The sequence below is a fragment of the Antrostomus carolinensis genome, unplaced genomic scaffold (assembly GCF_000700745.2).
Source record: "Antrostomus carolinensis isolate BGI_N321 unplaced genomic scaffold, ASM70074v2 scaffold6792, whole genome shotgun sequence".
Classification (NCBI taxonomy): Eukaryota; Metazoa; Chordata; class Aves; order Caprimulgiformes; family Caprimulgidae; genus Antrostomus; species Antrostomus carolinensis.
In genome coordinates, this window is record NW_010297507.1 from 132,240 (window position 1) to 153,458 (window position 21,219).

A 21,219-nucleotide genomic window follows, 5' to 3' on the forward strand; every position below is an offset into this window, starting at 1 on the left:
GTGTTGCAAACCACACTGCAAATGCATTAAATGCACCCTCTGCCACTCTCGTGTACTTAATTTCTTTTTTGGGAGGTGAAAGGAAAGAAGCACATGGAAAAAGAAGAAGAAAAAAGGTCTGCAAAGCAAGTATTCATGTGGGGAAACATATATATCATATTTTTTGTGGGGTTTTAGTAGGGTTTTGTTTGTTTGTTTGGGTTTTTTTTAGCTTTTCAGTTTGTGAATCACAAGTGAAGTTTTACAGCTCTGCTCCCTTCGAATCATTGTAGACTCATTTTTGCATTTAAACAACCAAAGAAAGGGAGCTGCAGGAGTCCATCCAACCTGCTGCAAGCCAAGACATTTGCCTGAAGCCGAACATTTACACCCTGGAGTAACACACAATCGAAATCACAAGCACAGCAGCGCATGGTCTTCATACCCCTCTCCTGTGGTGGCATCCAGATTTAAATTTCAGAAGTTTTAAAAAGTCAGTTGACATGAGAGCCTTACAGAGAAAAGGGTTTTTTCTTCTCTCTCCCAGTTACTCAAGCGGGTGCTGACTTTTGTAACACCTTCAAGTCTTAAAACAATTGACTGTTTGGCCCAGAAATAAGTTTACAAAACACTAAGGAGCCATGAACTAGAATTGCCCATCCTGATCTCCCCCCAGCTGTACTTCCTACAGGTACCAAACCCAAACCTCTCAACACAACATGTAACTCCAGTACATACCTTGAACAGCCTCAGGTGCCTGTATCCCTGCAGCTCCTCCACCTGTAGCTCCAGCACCAAACCTCAAGAGATTTCAGCTCAAGAGATTTCCAGGAGACTGGTCAGCCAAAATCCCAGTGACATGGGGAGTGGGTAGGCTCGGCAGGTACAAGTGCTGCCATGGGAATTGTTGGCTGGCTCCATTCACACCTCCACCTGGCGATGAAGCAGGTGGATGCTGATGAAGATGAAGCCCATCTCCTCCACTCCCCACAGCTCTCGCTGCTCTGCCCAGGCAGCTGCTGCAGCACCTTCAGCTGGTTGCAGGTTGAGGACGGGGACCATGCGCTCTTCAAGGCAAGGACTGTTTCTCTACTCACTCATCCATCATGCCAAGCAAGTGCTTTTTGGGTCTGTAGGACAACCACTACCTTTCCTGTTTCTTCTTATTCTTGGCACAAAGGATTTTGAATCGTTTCCAACTGAGGTTAAAAGCATTTAAGAGTCTGTTTGCACAGTGGTTTTTTTAAAGTGACTTCTAGTTGTAACACACACTTCCCACCCCACACACAAAAATACCCAAATGGCTTTTAATTTAGTAGCTGTCCTCGTATTCCTGAGAGGAAATTCTAGAGTAAGATGGTTTTTTTTTTCCCCTTTGCATTTTACCCATTGCTTGGCTTTCAAATTTCAGTTTCATATTTGAACAGTTACATCTCCCAGCTCAGGTTGGGGTAAAAATAGGAACTAGGAAGAGCACAGTAATTCACATCACCTTGCTTCCTAGGCACAGGACCAAAATACTGCTTGCAAAATACCAGTATTTTTACACTACAAAAATACAATTAGGCTCTCAATTAAATTTTATTAATTTTACTCGTGGGAGTTTGTTAGCACAAGACAGCCAAAGGAACTCCCAAGGGCTCTCACTAAAATCCTCATCACTAAGCCTCACCATTTCTGCAGCTACAGAAAGGGGAAAAATTATTATTTCAAAGTACCAGAACCCAAATTCTGCAGACACATCCGCCACAAACTTTTCATATGTTGTTAGTCCCAGGGAACAAACTGAATTTACTCACTGGACTGAAGTTTTCTACATCTATACCCATGTGTTTGCAGAAGTGGGGTGCTCAAGCGGTGGCCTGTGGATGATGTGCAGCTTGACAAACTGCTTCAACAACAGGACTCTCCCCTTTTTCTGAGTACTGGCATCTCCCAAAAACAAGAGCTTTCAGATTTAATTAAATTTTACTATTTTATTTGTGAAAAAACTACAAGCAGAATTCATAAATAGACATTTCTATTTAAAGCAGGAAAATGATAAAGTGGCTTCTAATAACAGTCGTGCACATGCCAGTAACAGGAATATATTAACATCTTTTATTTGCTAGACAAAGAGCAGTGTCCAATATAAATTTCCCGAAAACATTTAAGACCTGTGAATTTCTGACCAGTTCACAAAACCACCATTGACACTTTAGCATGAAGATTAAAACAAACCTAACAGGACTGTCAGCTCTAAAGACTTTACAGAGCGGAAAAACTTTCAAAAGCGTTATACAAGCTGTCTTTCTGGGCAAATGAAAAATATAGCTCGTATAATACATTAACATAAAAATCCACAAGATAAGATTATGTTTTGACATACTTAAACAAGCATTCTATATTTGTCTCCAACAAACAAAGCTAAGGAAATAATGTAACCATCTTTACACAGTAAATTAAGGTTACAAGTCATACACAAGAACAGAACTGCTTGCGCATTAAAAACTGTTCAGCTCCATTGTCATACTCTAAATGTTGGCTCTTAAAACCATTCGGTTACATACAAGCAAAGGTTATTATATAGTCAGCAATTAATAAATTTTCAATAATTTAAGTTTATGGTAGAGCTTAAAAAAGTAGACTGAGAATGATCTTGGTAAGGCAGGTGAAAACATCTCAGTGGAAATAAAAATCACGGAAGCTGCTGCCAAATTTTTGATCTGTCCAATTTTGAAACAAGCAAAGTGTTCCAATTAAAATCAACAGCCTGGTGGTGTAAAACGCTGTCCTTTTCCCTTTGCAGAACTACGTCAAACTGAGCGAGTCAGGCAAGCTGTGTCGGTGTCTGTGTGTCTGTGTGTGTGTGTCTGTGTAAGAGTTGAAACTTTGCAAACGTTAACACTGTGCTTTACTTACCTGCTTTCTGTGCCACTGAACACCACGAATCTGGTCCTTCCCCTACACTAGTGTTTTTGGTTGGTCTGGGTTTTTTCTAAACACGAGAACTCACGGACACAGCGTGGAGGGAATCCCACCCGTGGATGTGTGCCGTGGGGCTGCCAACTTCAGAAGTTAAGTGTAAAAGCAAATGCTACCCTTCAAATTCACAACACAACAGCTACGGATGAGGCCGGGGAGGTTCAATGCTTTGCTAGCAATTTCTACTGAATGCAGAATTACAGGTCACTTGTTCCAAAGAAATTTTCCCACTTATTTATAGCAAACTACTTTATCGAGGAGGCACGGCCAAAGAGACAGATGTTACCGACTTTACCAGTAGCCATGAGTAGCTGGTTATGGCATTAAAGCTTTTTCAACTGATCTACAGGTCCATTTTCACTTGAAAAAGAAGCAATTTCCTGGTACACACAATGCGCTTTTATTTTTTTTTGCTTTTTTGCACAAATTCCCAGATTCAACGAAGAAGGTGAGCGGTGGTTTGACTTGAAGCACCAGAATTAGCCCTGCTGAAACCAGAGGGACTCACCACTCGCTCACACTCTTGGCTGGATCATGGCCGAGATGCACGCAAGCCTAATTGATAATGGATCATTTATAAAGCAGTGCAAAATATACAAGTTCAGGGGCATCTTCAAAAAATCTCTCTTAAAAAATTATTCCAATACATTTCAGTAAAATAAATAAATATGGCTGACCAGTTTACCCTCCCTGAGACCCTTAAAGGAATAGTAAAAACTGGAAAAGGAATGTCTTTGCAATATCCCACTAATGTTAAAACGTGGATTGAGAAATTCATAGTATTTAAAACTATGTATAATAAATTGTCTTGATGCTCATAGGAAGCATCTGGTTTCCTTTGGTTCTTTAATAAATACTTTAAAAATGCTTAAAAAGGTTAAAGACAGCCTAGACTGTGAATACAAGCAGAATTAAGTCGGGGTGCCCACGTTAAAGTATTTGGAATAAAAAGATCGCTGCAAAGGCACTGCCACTGCACCTACCTTCGAGCAGGGGTCGGGATGGATCCCTTACGCACACGTTTCTGTCACCGGTATGGAAGGAACCTACGTCTGCTACTCAAAACCACACAGATTTTAAAAAGAATCTTGAACCAGTTGCCTCCACAAAGAGAAGTTACTCTCGCTAAGCAAATAATTCACAATACAACAAGCTGGCACGAAGTTGTCAAAATGTGGCTCTCTTTCATCATGCCCAGAAGTTATGTATTTGATGTCAAATGAAGCCACAGCCTCTGTGCCTGAAATTACTGCAAAGCACCCTGGGGCCACTAAATAAAGATGAAAAGTCAAAGAGGGTTGAGTCTTGGGTTGTTTGGTTTTTTGGGTTTTTTTTTTTTTTTCTTTTTTTTTTTTTTTTTTTAATAAAAAAAAAGTTTGTTTCACCTCTTCAGCCTAGTGTTTTAGCAGGATAATGCATGGAAGGTAAACTGTAAAGCAACACTAACAGGCCAGGAAAAGAAATTACCAGTCTGAATAGCTTTAGAGCAAGAATGAAGGAGATGCTGGTCATGGGCACGAGCCACACATGTCGCTCACTTGCCAGCATGAAAGCTTTTCCCTACTTTTGCTCCCACAGCAGGAGACTCAGAAGCATCCAAGTGCCGACAAGCCCAACATCATCACTGGACAAGATGTTGTTCAGAAACCACCCCTGGAATACAGGCAGACTTCAGGGAGAAGAGCCACCCCAACAGCACGGACGGGACAGACGGAAGGGGGCTGACGACGACCGACCCCCACACGGCCGGCTGGAACGAGCAGCAGCTCACTCCCTCAACCCGCCATCACTCCCAGCCCTACGGCTCCCTGCTGCCTTCCAACCCAAAGCAAACCACTCCAGTCCTAAAGTTACTGCAGTCATTGATGCAAGCGGACAAAATTGATCAAATCTAAGAACGCCAAAGGTCTGTGGGATCGGCTATGCACGACATAGCAACGCTCACATTACCAAAACACATGAATCCGCGGTTTGCCAACACCAGTCTGGTCGGGAACGCTCACGCTCCAGCCAGGCACCGACTTGCACATCACTGATCTGAGTTACCCCAGTGGAAACACAAGCTACCTAGAGCAATCTCTTCTTATTTCAGATCCCAAGCTCTAAAAATCAAAACCGTGTGTCCAGTACGTTTTAGCCATTGCTTAGGGAAGAAACGGGGAAGGAACGATAGAGAGAATGGGTCCTGTCCAGGTTCAGACCTTCAGGAACACTTTTCACCTAAGACCAGTTCCATTTCAGTTTCAGTACTTTCACAGGAGGGGACTGTCCCAGATCTTGAACTGTTCAAAAATTATTAATTTGTTTTTTTTCACTTCACAGTGTTTCAAGCACCAGCGTTTCCATGTATTGGTTTCAAATAACCCTTTATATATATTTATTTATATATATATTTATATATAATTTATATCAAAACTGATAGTACACAGTATAACTGGAAGAAGAACTGAACTTAAAAAGGATATGTTGAAAGAGGATGGAGTTTGTGAATGCAATAAATAAAGCCCCCTTCCCTCCCCACCCGCTCCCTACCCCAAAACAAAAAGTTGTAATGTTCATGGAAAATTGTGCACAGCAGATATTATAAAAAAGTAGATTCAGGAGCACATCCAATTATAAATGATTGTTAGGAAAATCATATAAAACAATGGAATACATAAAAGTGTCAAGAGTAATCGTTAGGGTGAGAAATTCCTTGGTGGCCAGATGCCCACGGCAAGCAGAAATGATCCTGGTTGCATCAGTAAGAGGTCGATGTCCGAGAAAGTGTGTGTTCAAGCACAGAAGAGGCTCTCCAGGATTGGAACAGCATGGGCAGGTGGAGTGTTTGAATTTCATACCCTGATTCATAGTTTCCACAACTCCATGTGCAATTTTCAGAAAGATTCGTCGTTGACTGCCGACATGTCCCCCTTTGGCGTGGAGGAACGGGACGAGCCCTTGTCTGTGCTCTCAGAGCCCGAGCTGCTCTGATTCTGTTGTTCTGATCCTGCACTGGAGGTGACTGTAGAAGACGACGTGGAAGAGGAGCGAGTCTTTTCTTTGAAGTCTGTGATAATTACTGTGACATTTCCCACTGTGACTGCCAGCTGCTGTGCGGTACTTCTGTCCACATTTTTCAGTCTGGGTCTAAAAATAAATGAGAAAACATTTATTAAAAGGACAAAAATAAACGAGAAAGGGAAAAAAAAATTATAAAGAGAAAGCATCTGACAACAAACTTGGTGCGCCTTGCCCTCTGCTCACCCGCACAGATGGCGGTAACTGGGAGAGAACCGAGGCAGCAGCAAGCACTGCACAGAGGAGGACGAAGGTTTGACCTTCTGCTCCCTGCGAGGGCTGCAGCAGCACACTCAGCCCCAAAGGAAAGACCTGTCTGGCAGAGCTCTGCAAAGGGTGTCTGCTGTAGACCTTTCCCTCACAGCTCCACCAGAAAGGAGGACACTGCAGCAGAGCCAAGCGGACAGGAGCCAGAGAAACCAAAGGATCTCCTCCCCAAGGGGCAGATGAAAGAGTTCTCTTATCTAAATTCACCATCTCATCATGTGCCCTGATGTTATGAGACAAGGCTGTGACTCTGCAATACAAAACCACATGAAAGCATTTGACCACGGCTCTTTCATTCCCATATTGGAACTCTGCAGCTGCAAACAACACAGGCACTGGGACAACTTGGCTTCTCTTTCAACTGCTTTGAGCTTATACAAATCAGATGCCCAATCAGCCTGTGTATAAAATCACTCAAAATGTTCCCTCTGGAATCGAGGCTCTTGTAAATAAAATCCAGAATGTACAATGGTATTTTTTGCAGCCAGTTCTTTTGGTTAGGGGAAGAGCAGGGGGGGGAAAAAAAAGAAAGGAAAAGAAAAAAAACAATCAAAACCACCAGAGAACACCACAGTGGTATTTATAGCTCAGGATTATCTCAGTAATTTGCATGCTGTGCTATCATTCAATTAGTAATGTAGCTAATAAGGGTCTAGACTCTAGGAAGCTGACATTCATCCACATTTCAGGGGTTGGTCCAAAGCTCTGATACAACAAACCTTGGACACTCCTCCAGCTACTAGCAAATTCCAAGTCAGCTGCAGCAACTGCTACAATTTACAGTTTTTGCTCCTAATTAAGGGTCAGGCTTAAGAAGCAGAATGTTCCCAATAAGGAAATTAAAAAGGAAAGTCTTTATACATCAATTATAAAGGAGAGTCTTTATACATGAGTGAAAAGTAGCTTGCTGAGAACTGCCTTATTCCAAGGGATGGAGGGAAGGTTAGTTTACTTTGGGATCAAGCACTAGCTTTTAAACCAATCTGCCTTTCCTCCTCGTCTGCAGCACGCTAGGCTAATGCAGCCAAAACAGAAAAATTAGGAAATTAAGCCATGCATATTCAATGGCTTGGAGTGGCAAGTTAACAAGGGGAAAGTCCTTAAGTAGCAATTATCCAAGTGGTATTCCAGAACTAGACAGAATAGAAAAAATATTAAGGTGCAGAGCTTCAAAAACATAACAATTGTATTTCTGCAAGCTTCCTTACCAAAAATGAAGTTACTTCACCAAAAATAGTATTTTCATATCTTATCTAGGAGGCTGTTTCAATTTTTAACAAGTACCACAGGAAAAGCATTTCTGATAGAAAGTACAATTAAAATACTGCTGTGCTGGGATAACAGTCAGTAAAACCTCTTACCAGAAACAGTCCCAGTGTTTAGTGACCAGCCTTTTCAAACCCGTAGCTGCGCTCAGTGAATTCCCACAGGACACACACACACACCCACACGTGTGCGTTGTACCTACGCGCTTGCAGCAGTTGGCAAATTCAACATGTAACCACAGGCTAGATTAAATTATGTCACCTTGTTTGTGGGTAACAAGAAAGGCCACTTAGCTCAGCAAGTTTTTGGGGTTTCCGTCTGCTTTCAGATAGCATCTCAGCAGATGGGGGCTGCCCCCAAAGCATCGTCAGCAAACACAGCAGCAAGCATTCCCGGAAGCGTAGTACACGTACGTATTTTCCGCCCCGAGCCCCGAGTTCCTCTAGGAAACCCAGTTCTTCCTGTAATTTGCCTAGGTCATTTGTTTTCTCTTGTACTCAGAAAAAGCCAAAAAATTGCTGGCCCAGATACCAGAACAGACCTTACTGCCTCCACCTTTCTACAGGGCTGAACACGCACTCCTGCTATTGCTTGTCAAAAGCCAGCACTGACAGTCAGATTTAGAAAAGAAAAAAAATAAAAAGATTAAAATAAAAAAAAGACAAGTAAAGAAAGCAAAAAAAGGAGTTCATATGGCCTAATCTACATTAAGTTCTGCCCAGAAAAGCTTCCAATACTGTCAGCATTTGAGATAAGCCGTGCCCCAAACACCTAAATGAAACTGTCGGTGCATCTCTAAATGCCATGGCAAACATGGAAGGACTGGGGGGAAGCAGGGCTGAGGTGCAGGATTTGGGGGTCCCACTCCCAAACATACTCTCAATGTCAGTTTTAGAACTGAGCCCTCCAACCATTTCTGTTTCAGGGGTCTCCCCTGTGCAAAGAGTTGATCAAGCACAGATGGAAACCTCCAGACAATCTCTTCAGCACATGCATACAATTTTTGCTTCCTACAGAAGGCAAAGGGATTGTCCCATTCACATTATTTTGCAAAATTAAACACCCTGATGCTTCACGCTTATAGGTAAAAAGGTTTATGGCCAAATAAGAAATGTGTTTCAAAACAGTCAATCTGAAAGTGCACAGGAAGGCATGGAATAAACCAAGATATTTTCTCAGAAACAGGCATGGTATCCAAGAAGTTCAAACAGGATTTCTTGAAAATCCAGAGATCTTTAAAAGACAATTAGAAAAAAAAACAACCAAACAGTTAAGAAATCTGGGCATGATATGAGCAAAATATGAACAGATAACTTGTGACTCTATAAAAATAAGATCTTTTAAATAGACTCTTGACAGCACTCCTGAGGGCAAAAGATCCACTAAACTAACTTAAAAAGACAGTTCAAGAACTGAAGGAGATGATGTATCCCTTAAAAATATCCAGTTAGACCTGATACTATTAAGGATTAATTAGGAATGACAAATGCTTGCCACAAAACATGGACTAAATGAGACTGCAGTAGACAGAGTGACTCCTTCAATATGTAAAAACAATTATTTGATGTAATCTATCAATTTAATATTATGTCATTACTCAAGTGCATCAAGTCTCCTGCATCCTAAGTCTTAAAATAAGTACCATTTCAAAAAGAACAGGACAAAAAAAAAATCATCACTGCAATAAATCTGTATTTCTCTAATCAAATTAGGAATGGACATTTTGATCTTTGGGGGCTGAGGAAGAGTTAACAACAGTCCCCACAAACAATTCCATCTTCCAGCACAGCAAATCACACACTGTCCTCACTACACTCCAGTGAGTTACTGGGTAAAGGATATTCACCCTTATTAAACATTTTCATGCTATTCCTTAAAAACTTACAAGACAACGATTTTCTACAGTCACGTCTTGCCCACCTGAACACTAACAGCAGTGTGAACCGTATTTATTGCCTGTGTGCTTTACAACTGTCTGCAGGTAACCAAGATTGCTCCCATTCATGTGGCTTCACTATAAAATACTTATTAGAACACATTTTAAAGAAGAGATGCAATTCTTACACAGCCCACATGGGCAAAGCGCCCCGTTGAATTCTCCCTCTTGTAGTTAAGTTCAGTAATCTAAAAACTGTTCTTTGATGCTGAATTTTTGATTTAGGAAATAAAGTACAAGACACAAATAAAACAAGCATGGAGTATCAGTATAGGCAAGACCAGGAATAAACCTCTCTCCATAGACAGCTCTAATTTGAAACTTACACAAATATGAAACCATGTTTTTTGTTGATAGCAAGATTCTAGCAAATCTGTTCATGCAATCTTTTAATTCCTGTATACTTGGAAAATTATCTCGACAATTAGAGTGACTGCATTACAGATAAGGAAGTAAAAAAGTAACCTTTGTTACTGCTATCGAGTGATGATAAGAATTTGATAAAGACCACTATGAGTGCTGGTTAATGTTTTTCCCCCCACTGTGTTTTACAGCCAAAAGCATTACTGCCCAATTGACAATACGATTACTTTAGCAGGGAAACAAAAACCGAGTGGACAACAGAACAAATATTTCCAGTGCCTGTATCACCCTCACCAGCAGTGTTTGAGTGCTTGTACATGGAGAAGGCTCCTAGCCACCAATTATCTTGCCACGCTAACACTGGCAGACCCTCTGGGTTAGACAGTATTCTGTCTCTGTCCATCAAAAAAATAAAAAGTATCTGCTATTTAACACAGTTCTCAGATACTGAGAGTTTAACTTTAGTACAAAGTTACCTTGAAGTGTGATTTGAGTCGCTGGTCTTTGTCGTAGTATTCCCAGACTGTATACTGTTTGCTTCACTAGGAGGATCTTTCACAATATCCGACTTTGGTCTGTAAGAATTGGAGGGAAGAGGGAGAGTATGATGTTAGTTCAACTGCACAATTAATCAATGTACAGTACTTCTGAAATCAGTCTGCATTTAATCATGCATCCGTCCAACTTACTTAGTCTTCTTGTTAGTGTTCTTCTTTGTAACACTTGGACTAATTTCCTTCTCTTTGTCAGGTTTTTCTTTGTCTTGTTTTTCCACTTTCTCCTTCTTCTCCTTCTTAGGTGGTGGTGGGGTTGCATACTGCTGGGCAACTTGTTGTGCCACCAACTGAGAATTTATTCTAGGTTTTCTAAAATGACAATAAAAAGAGAGAGATCTATAGTCAATTTTACACAGTAAAAATGACTTCACCAAAAGCAGTATGATGATTTATTTCAGCGACCAGGGAAGAATACTCCACTTACAAAGAACCAAATGGATGTCCTTATTTAATGTGAAGTACTACCACTGCCAAACAAGATAGAAGTTGTAAAATTAAGAAATACACCAAACTGCTGATTCATCAGTTTTTAGCCTCATCTAACATTCTTAAGTATAATGCTCCCTTTCTTCCATCCATGTCACAAAATAACAGTCAATTTTGGGGGGACAATACTGAAAAAGCAGCTTTCAAGAAGCTGCCAGCCATGCACCGTGGCTATACTTTAAGAGAAGGAACAGAGAGATATAAATAAGTTTCCTGATAAACATCAGTCTCCTTCATATCTTTCAATTTAATTTTTCAAATGAGTTTCTGGTTCCCTAAAGCAGCAAACCTCACACAAATAACAAAGAACAAGAGAAGGTAACTGAGATGACTGTCCCGAGGGCTGGGGGCAAAGCTCACTGGCAGGAGCACAGAAGACAAGCAGGCATTCACACTTCCACGGGGAACGGCCGTGCCAGCCTCCGACATCATCTTCACACAATTGTCTGCAGTCCCCAATGGTGCACAAAATACACAAGCAAACTGCCTTTCAAAGACTACTTCCATTTCAAGTTATGATTTATACAAAAAAAAAGATAGCTTCATATGTAACCCATACCTTGGATACTGATCCTCAGATAGTCTCACAGAAATTTGTACCTTCCTTTCTTCTGCCTTCCTCATCCAAACTCAGCTTAACAACTCGAAACTCTCCCTCCTGGCTGGGTATATCACAAAGCAGTTTATACTCCAAATACTCTGACTAATCATCATCGATTCAGACCCTTCAACATGCCAGAAAGATCTGTGCTCCCTATGTCCACACAGCTTAGTTGGGGCGAGGGGGAGAAAACCAGGTTTAATCTTCCATTATGAGCTGAATACTCAGTCGCTCATACTTGGCTACAGCCGTTATATATTGGTCATAAATACAATTCAAATGTTCTCCACAGCTGAGACAACACAGATTGTCACTGACAGTAACATGCAAGTATCATTAAGTCTACAACTGGAACATGGGAACCCCAGGGTTTCTGCTGCAGAGCTCTGTACCTGCACCCAGCTTTTACTACAAATGTCTAAAGAGACTTTCTTAAGCTACTTAGTGGTTTCATGTGGGGTTTTTGTTTTGTTTTGTTTTTTTAAAAAAGTAAAAAACACTTAATTGCTCACATGTAACACGTGCATTTAAAGATGATACATAAAAATAATGGAACACACAGGAAAGTTCTACTCCCTGTCACAGGAAAATCCAAGTATCTAATAAGCCTCTCTTGGCACTGGTTTTCTGTAAAATGGTACCAAGATGTTCTTACTGAAGCCAGATAGACCCAAATATTTCATTTCACCACCACAGCTTATTATAAAGTCTATACAACAGGTTATAACCAGGCCCCTGACCTGCCTTAACACCATTGGTATTTGGATTTTTCACCCAACACAGAAATATAACTCATTTTATGCTATGATCTGCGTACATTTCTGAGTGAACAAAAATGATCTAGTCTTGAGCCTTAAATAACTATGACGCTGAAATGTTCTGCAGATCAGATCAAGCAGTTACCTGTTCCACAGAACAGTGAAGATATTTAGCATCCTCGCATTAAAAAATCCCATATACAGCAATTTCTGTCTGTATGACCGAGAATAGACACATAAGAAAAAGTGTTTTGGTTACATGGAAAAGATTTTTCAGATTGATGCAACCACACTAAAAGCTGACAACATTAGCTTGTGTCAAGCAACCTTCTAACCGCCTACTCAAGAGAAAAAAAAAATAAAAGATAAAGTCTCAAGAAGAAGAAATCTTCAAAGAGAGGGCAGAGCTCATCTCCCTACGTGATATACACGATTAACCTCACTGCTTGAAGCTGCCACTTCTGCCCAGACTTACAGTTATTTGCTGTTTACACAACCAGCTAAGTCAGAAACCCAAACCATTCATGGGAAATCCCAATTCAAGAAGTTGAGTTTTTCTACTTTGCACAACTCTGATGTGTCTGCCTGCGATGTTATTTCCAAGCCTTGAGTCCAACCTCTGCAGGTACTGAGCTGCCGCTCCTGTCGCAGGAGTGCTGCACTGCTTGAATGAAGATACACATTTTAAAATGGAAACTTGAACTAGACTAAAATTTAAAAAATACATAAGTAGGTCACACTGCGTTTCCCTAGAGAAGGCTGCAACGCAAAAAAGACCAGCCTTAAAGTGCTCCTGCAGAGACACTTCACCCCATGCTCTCCCGCTCCTTATCTCTGCCTGTGACAGCACACTACATTTATTAAGTTTTATCATTTTCTGGCCAGCCTCTGACATAACTGCCACAACTTCTCCAAAACTCATATGTGCATGTTCCTTCTTAGATGTCACGACAGCTCGCTGGTAAAGGTAAATCCAAAACTGGAAGCGAAGAGAGCGGGCAGCAGCATGCGCAGGCAGGGGACCCGCAGGAAGACGGGCCAGCCTGCTGACGGGGTTTCTCCTGCCACACCAAGGAAGGGAGCAGAAAGCTGCTGAGACTTTGGTCAACACTCAGCATGTTTCAAGATCTTACTACCAGAATAGATTTATTTTTTTTAAACAATACAAATAATCCAATAGCTTTCCAATTCCTATTTTGGCCACTTCACTCACACTATCAGCAAGTTGAGGAAAGTGAAAAAGCAGGTTAGTTAAGGAATTGCCATACAACTAGTAATTATAGGAGTAATAAAATGCTTCAAATAAGGCCCATGCTAGTACACCAGCCAGGATCCACTGGTTACAAGCCCTTTACTAAAAAGCCAAGCAAAGCAAGCAGAGCAGCACATTTTTAACCACAGCAAACTATAACCATAGTAACCACAATCGAGTAAAGCAGCTGCAATATCCAACACTTGCTCCAAGTTTCCCTGACCAAAAACACACTTCAAGGGCTAATGTTGATCTAACCTAGCACCAACCATCCCTCCAGACACCGTTCCTGCCTCTACAGCCATCTGTGCCCTCTCCTAGTCACACTGTTTGTCAAAGCAGCCACCCTCCTCGAGTGTTGTGAATTTGTCCCCAGCTGGGGCAGCAGGTAAGCTTGCATTGCTTTCCAGAAATCAGGAAAAGCATAAATTCAATAGTACTTTGCAGGGGATACTAGTCATCTTCCCCTTCAGAATTTGATCAAGGAACAGGAAAAAAGTATCAGTGGAGAGAAACAAGCCTTTTTCCCACTTGGGCTACAAGGATTTAATGTGCTTTGGCTTCTACCACAGAATTTGAAATCGTAAGAACAGAAGGTTCCCTTTTTTCTTTTTCTGTTTTTGAACACTACAATGTGTCCGAGTCTCCCTGCCCCGATTCTGTTCCAGTTGGTCCCCTCCACACTTTTTTGGGGGGGGCTATCTCCAAAGAGAATGCTTGAACCCAAATACGCCATTATTTTTTTCATACAAGTTATCACTCAAGGAGAATATCCTGAACAGAAACTTGTAGCCCCTTCTAAAATTTGTTTGTAAAATAAACAGCCCCAGAAACAAGTATTAACCATTTTCACATATTCCAAGCGTGGGTTTAGCACCTAGGTCTCCACCATTAACTATTGTAAATGATGCACATAATACTCTCTACAATCTTTTAATAACAGACCTGCACAGAAACATTGTGACTGCAAATACTATACCCCGAGACTGTCCTATGAAGCGACACTGGGACGTCTGGCTCACAGAAGTGGAGTAAGATCAAGACTTTTCATGAAGGGCTCACTGCCCATGTCAGTGTGCTCTTGAAAACAGAAAAAGTATATACTTTTAAAGTTCTGGCAAGTATCTCACAGTGCTTCATCACCTGCATTTTCTTCTGTATCTCAAAGCTTCCCTTTAAAGCCCATCTTAGGACCAAATCCAGAGCACTTAGACCCAGGAATTCTGCTGCTCCACTCCTAACCCCTGCAACTGGGCTTAGGAGCAGAGCAGCACAAATCACACTGCACATCCAACACATGGTAGTTACTGGGACCTGGATTTCAACAGGGATATAGGAGGATAAGTTGCACCGTATTTTTCATGTGACCCTAATTTCTGTATCTGTTTGGGATTTCTTTGGTCCTGCTGCTTTGGAAAAAGGCAAACCACCCACCTCCTGCAGACACTGCGGAGCAGAGACAGCGGTCGGCTTTATACCCACAGCAACACACAGAGACCTTGAGGGACTCCAGCAATCCCCAGAAATGTGGATCTAATTACAATTGCTCTTACTTTCCTACAGCTATGTTATCAGAAGAATGAAAGTGGCATCAAGTGGGATTTCAGAGTCAAAAGCCTCATGTAACGTGAAGTACGGAGGATTTGGATAATTTCATGCTGTTCTGGCTTTGATGCAAGCGGCGATATCAGCAGACCTCTGCACAGCTTGCTGTTTCTTTGAGAAAATGTGTTTCAGACACTGTGCAGTGTGAAGTACACTATTATTTTAATAATCCTAGTCATTCATTAATATATCTTTGCTCAAAGAAAAACAAGAAAACAAGACTAGAATAATTTACCTAAGTGTTTATAAAACAGTTAGTGCCAGAACAATAATACAAGAAGCAACCTTCTGAGCAACACTGGAAAGAAAGGTTAGAAACTAACCCATGAACTCACACAAAACAAATTAACATCTGCTCAAAATAATTTTACATCCAGAAGAATCAAAGTTTTGGAGAAATTAAACCATAAACATGATGGGGTGAGGATTCATTCATGCATGCATATTTTCCAGCTTATTTGTGATGACCACATGGTCTTTTTTAGCAACAAGGAAAAGGATGAATGGACAAATTGTCCTTAGTGTACAACTGCCCAGCAGCATGGATGCTCTGCACGTTTATCTGAGAAGTTCTCCATGTAATACAAGACCACAGGGCAACAATGAAAACAGCAACAGACAACTCGAAGGACAAACAGAAAGTAATATGTGATTGAGCAAATATTTTGTTGAAAGAACAGAAATTTTCTTAAACACTGATGTGCTAATACTGTTTTTTTATTTAGAAGGTAGATGTTTAAAAATAAAGAAGTTAATCTAAGGAACATCCACTTCTGGGCTGCAGGTTTTGCTTTTTCACTGCACTGTCAGCAGGACAAGGGTTATCTTTCAGCTGAGGAAGAAAACAGCATTTGCTACTAACCTTACACAGAAGGGCACAGCAACGCCCTTGAAAGGTCTGAGTGCTAAGTTTGAACATTTTGGGGGGAAAAAAAAAGCTGGAAAGACAATAACAGCTTCACACAAACAAAAAAATGTTTCACCACAAAATAAACTAAGTACATCTAAAAGTATACAGCCACCTCCAGAAAGCCTCCAACAAAGTGTTCAACGTCCTCCTTGACCATCCATCCCGCTGCCTCCCATCTCCTCGGAAAAGCCAAGAATAGGCAATACAGAGATAAAGGAGCCTCAGCTTTACAACAACTATTCCTGGCCATGACAACAAACCTTGAGCTGTTGAGATTTCAGAAGAGGAGTATTTTAAACTTTATGTTTGTCCACCAGAAGTTTTTAGATATCAGGTCATTTCTCACAGTTTGAACACCTCCCACAGTACTTATGTTCTTAAACTTTAAGTTCAAAATTATTAGCAGTAGTTAATATTTAGTGGTCTCACAAAGCTGCCAGCTCCACTGCCTTTTAGGGTGAAAAACTTTTCTTCAATTTTCCCCCCCCCTTTTTAAAATCAAATAAAGAAAGGGAAGTTGTTAAATGAAATGGAAGCTGCCACTGCTGTTTGCTGGCAAGCAGCGGTCACTGCCTCTGTGCCACTACAGGGTAGCTGAGCCTCTTTGAGTAACGCTTACAAAAAGAATACTCAATTCTTACTTGTTACAGGAGCCTTAGCATTGCTTATTTTTAATTATTTGAGTGTATTTACAAGTCCAAGCATATAAACCAAAGAGTTTTATTCCCAGAGTTGCCACTGCACAGATTCTGCAGCTCACATTTCTGATTTTTTTTTTCCCTGTGAAAACATGCTAAAAATCGCAAATCCAGTACGAAGCAAGTTCCAGAAGTGATCTATGAAACTATTTCAGTGTGACTGCTCAATAGCATTGCATGAGGGGTTTGTCAATACTTTTACAGTTCTTTTTTTTAATATACATTATTTCATATAACCTCATTACAAAATAGTCTAAAGTCAGGGCCATAAGATGTTTTTGGAAGCAGTCTGAGCAGAATTCTGCCATGCCAAAGCTGCGAGTAGTCACAGAAGTTCTCAGAACACCCATTCTCATACAGTACAGAACTGAAAACTGCAAATAACATTTCTCATAATTGGTCACACAGGCACTACCACAAATCCAAACGTGAATGGAAAGCAGGGCCATTAATCTCATACCAAATTAAATAGAAGACATCTCACATGGTGCTCCTTGCACAGCTGGACTTAGGACCTGGTGGGCCATCAGCAAGAAAGGAGCCCCAAGCTGGAGAATGGGGCGATTTGGGAATTTGTTGGAAAATTTTCAGTGAAGAAGCACCACTGTTTGCATTATTATACAGAACTTGCACAAAACTTCTCTTTATTATTTTTTTTCCCCCCTCCAAGGGAAATTGATAAATCACAGACTGGGCTTTCTGGTTAAAAAGTACTGAGCCGGACATTGATCATAAGCCTGGGTCTTCTCCACCCAGTCTCACAGGCTCTGCTTACCTTACTGCCCTGGGTCTTTGTGCTTCTCTACCACACATCCTTACCAAAATAATCCATATTCCAACACGTTTCTGTGGAGGGTTCACAGTACCAAGACGTGTAAGACAGCAGCAAAAAAAAAGCTCCTTTACACTCGAGAATGAAGAACCATCTCTACAAGGTCTCCTGCAAAACAGCACTTCTCAAGAGCAAAAATTCTCTACTTTTGCAGCTATTTCACAGAATCACAGAATGGTGGGGGTTGGAAGGGACCTCTGGAGATCTTCTTCACAATCACAAGATGGCAAAAGGAAGAGTTAAACACACGTTGTTCTTCAGGCTTCTTCAATAGCAGACCGTGGAGGGAAAACAGCAATGAGGGTGAACACAACGCTGAGTATCAGTTATTGGAAGAGAGCTTGAGGTTTACTTAACCGCTAATGCCGTAAAATTTCACTTACTATGTCTGCAGGAGGCAAAAAAAAAGTCATGTTGATGTTCTGGAAGAAATACTGTTCTGTTTCTCCTTTTAGAGTAAGGGTTGCCTGGAAGCTCAGATGGTGCTGGCAGTCTCCCCCATCCTCTCATCTGTAGCACCTATCTAAGCTGCAACAGGAGATAATTTCAGATCTGATCTGCAGAAGGTAACGAGCCAGCGGAAGCCCTGGGGCTGTCCAGCAGATGCTCACCCTGCAGTTGTTTTCTCTGCCTAGTTGGAATCCCTGGCAGAGACCTGCTCCGATGACAGCGGCTGCTCCTGGCTGGCCTCAGCTCCATCCCTGGAGCTACAGGTGGAGGCTGCAGCCCCCAGACCCATCCTCACTGCCTGCATGGTGCCCACCTGCCCACCTTAAAGCAACATCCTTTAAGGACTAGAATTGGGAAAGTCTGAATTAGCTTTTTCTGCTTTCATTAAAAAACAAAGCATGTTTTCTTAAATAAGGAATTCAACGCACTTCTAAATAAGTGTAACGTGAGTAAAGAACTGGCAAAACACCAAATTTGTCACATTTTAAGCAGGTTTTGCTTTGTTTGATGGGGAAACAAAACTGTCCAAATGATCACAACTTCATTATACTTACAAATATTATAAAGCTACTTCTGATTTATGACCATATATAAAATCCAAGACAAAAGCACATAGCCAAAATTACAGTTTTTCAAATGCTTTCTTGCTCCAACTATTTCCCATAAAAATAATTTTCTACTAAGATTTTTTTAATGGCTCATATAAAAAAAAAAATCAGAAATTAAGAAAAAAAAAAGAGCACAATACATCTCTCCTGCTTAAAACAAAACTTGCAATATGTAAAAGATTAAAATAGCATCAACTCCAACTGCAACACCACCTTAAATTCCAGCTGAACAAGAACAACATTACAACTCCCCTTCTTGCTTTCTACCTAAGCATTTGCTTACTCTGAGTAGTAGTTCAGTCCACAGCTAAGCATTCAGAAAAAATATTGCCTCCTAGTCATTTATTGCATTTGTAGGGAAGTTCTACGGCAGTAGAATTGTGCTAATATATACAAGATCCACAAGGAAATGTTTTTGAAATGAGATGCAACTGTAAATGTAAAGATTACACCAAGCTCAAACCTGAAAAGATGGCCTTCAGATTACTAAATATTTTTTCTTAGGTAGGTGAATTTTCTTCGGTCACCAATAATTTCAGTCACATTTTGCAAATGCTGCACAAGCTTCATTTCTGGAAACTTATTGCAACTGCCCCCATCATGCTATTGACCCATTCACTTATCCACATGGAGCTTCAGGTTAATCCATCACTGAAAATTCAAATCAGTGCTTCAGCAGGTTCTACACAGAATTGTGCAGCTGCTTCTGGTATTTTCATCTACAGACACATCTTACTGCAAAAACATCAAATGTTCCATGATTTACAAGGACTTACAAAATTGTTATGGAAAATTCACTGATCTCAGCACAAAATTTACTCACCTACCACCACCAAAACGATGATAAAACTGAGGCTGTTTTACTTGCTTGTCAAAAATAAGCTGCTCTCACTAGCAAAAATTTGAAAACAGTTCTTAAAGCTCACAGCAACCAAGATGTGTGTAATAAAATACTCAGATTTACAACAAGACCAATTACTTAAATACTTCTTGCTATTGGACTGTTTATATTAAACTATGTATGATCCTGAGGAAAGTGAACAAGGCTCACAACTTCCTGTTGAGTAACAAGGTGCAGTTTGCAGCACGATGGTATAAATGAGTCTGACAAATTTAACATGTAGATTCCCCAAAGCAACTGCTCGTGGTTATTATATTATCACAGAATCACAGAATGGTTTGGATTGGAAGGGATCTTAAAGATCATCTAGTTCCAATCCCCCTGCCATCAGCAGGGACACCTTCCACTATAACTATAATTATTTCAATTTATAAATTGAAATAATGAAAATATGTCAAAAAGAATCCTTTTAGCAACTCTAATTAAAGCTAAAAACTAGAAATATCAGACTTGATGTTACAGAAGTGCCTTGTCACCACTGCTAACATATATGTTTCCAATTCAGACACTGAAATCTTGAGTAGTAACAGAAATTGTCATGTATACACCATCCTTTAATCCAGCTTGACATGTCCCATCCGGGAGCCTCTGCCTCCAGGTTTTGGGATACTTAAGTTTCACGCTTTAAAATGACAGCAGAATGAGACCAAACTTGGAAAACAAGCCAGAAAAAGGAGAGATGCTGAAAAAATGAGCTCCCCACTAAAAAAGAGACATCAGTTAAACTCTGAAGTTGATCCTTTCCCCCTGAGATCAAGAGAAATTTTTCTTGCAATTGCTGTCTTTCAAATACTGTCCTACGATCAGCACTGACAGGACCGAGACAGCCTACGAACCTGTGAGCGACCATCACTAGCAATGAATGGCATAACAGGGCTTCCAGTCACTTCAGCATAATGCTCAATTTACAGAATATTTACTCTTTGAGAAATGCAGATAACCTGAATATCTAACCTGTGGATAGAGAAGTACGATAACTTTCCTTATAAATCAAGATATTTCTACTGAGTAACTCTTCTGCAGAGTCCCCTGGCAACGCAGGGGTGGGCTGGTTTATCAGAGTAAAATGTCACTGCGTTTGCATGACACTAGAACACTGTACACTTAGGAAAAAAAGACTTCTCTATCATTTACCAACCAGGCTAAGCTCACATGGAAGCAAAATGAGAAATTACCAATTCTACAACAGATGCTGAATAGTCTCAATAGGCCCTAAATCTCTAGGGATGCCTAAAAAAAAAAAAGAAAAAAAAAGAAAAAGAAAAAAAAAGCCAATTGAACAAGGCAGTAATTTTAATTCAGCTCTATCAGACAGCACAGGCTTTACGTAAATGAGAGAAATTGAGTTTTTCTAGCAAGCAAAACCTTTTTATTTTTTTTTTTTTTAAAAAGGCAGCATCAGTGATAGGATTTCCTTTCATATGAAAGCGACACTTCCAAGAGCCCTTGAACAACCAGGCAGCAGCACTAAGGAGCTGGTACTCGCTGGTACTGGTAAGTGGTGCCCCACCTACTCCTTCATACCTCTGTCCCAGCATAGTTTGCAGTGAAATAGTCACTATCAATGGTTTAAGAGGAAATCTTACTGTCCAACAAATCAAATAACAAGAAATAAAAGACACTCTGAAGGATGACTTACTGTCCAACAAATCAATTTGCTTTTCCGAACATAACAAGAAATAAAAGACACTCTGAAGGATGATGAGGCAGGCAGACGTGCATTTTC

At 40.6% G+C, this 21,219-nt stretch overlaps 1 protein-coding gene across 1 annotated transcript in view; it reads right to left on the reverse strand.

Moving 5' to 3' along the window:
- Nucleotides 1-5,449: 5,449 nt before the first annotated feature.
- LOC104520447 (RING1 and YY1-binding protein) overlaps nt 5,450-21,219 on the reverse strand; it is a 39,740-nt gene continuing 23,970 nt past the window's right edge. The window contains 3 exon segments of the mRNA XM_010162142.1: nt 5,450-6,072; nt 10,312-10,410; nt 10,525-10,701. Coding sequence (XP_010160444.1) covers nt 5,820-6,072; nt 10,312-10,410; nt 10,525-10,701 — 529 coding nt within the window. The 3' untranslated portion in view covers nt 5,450-5,819.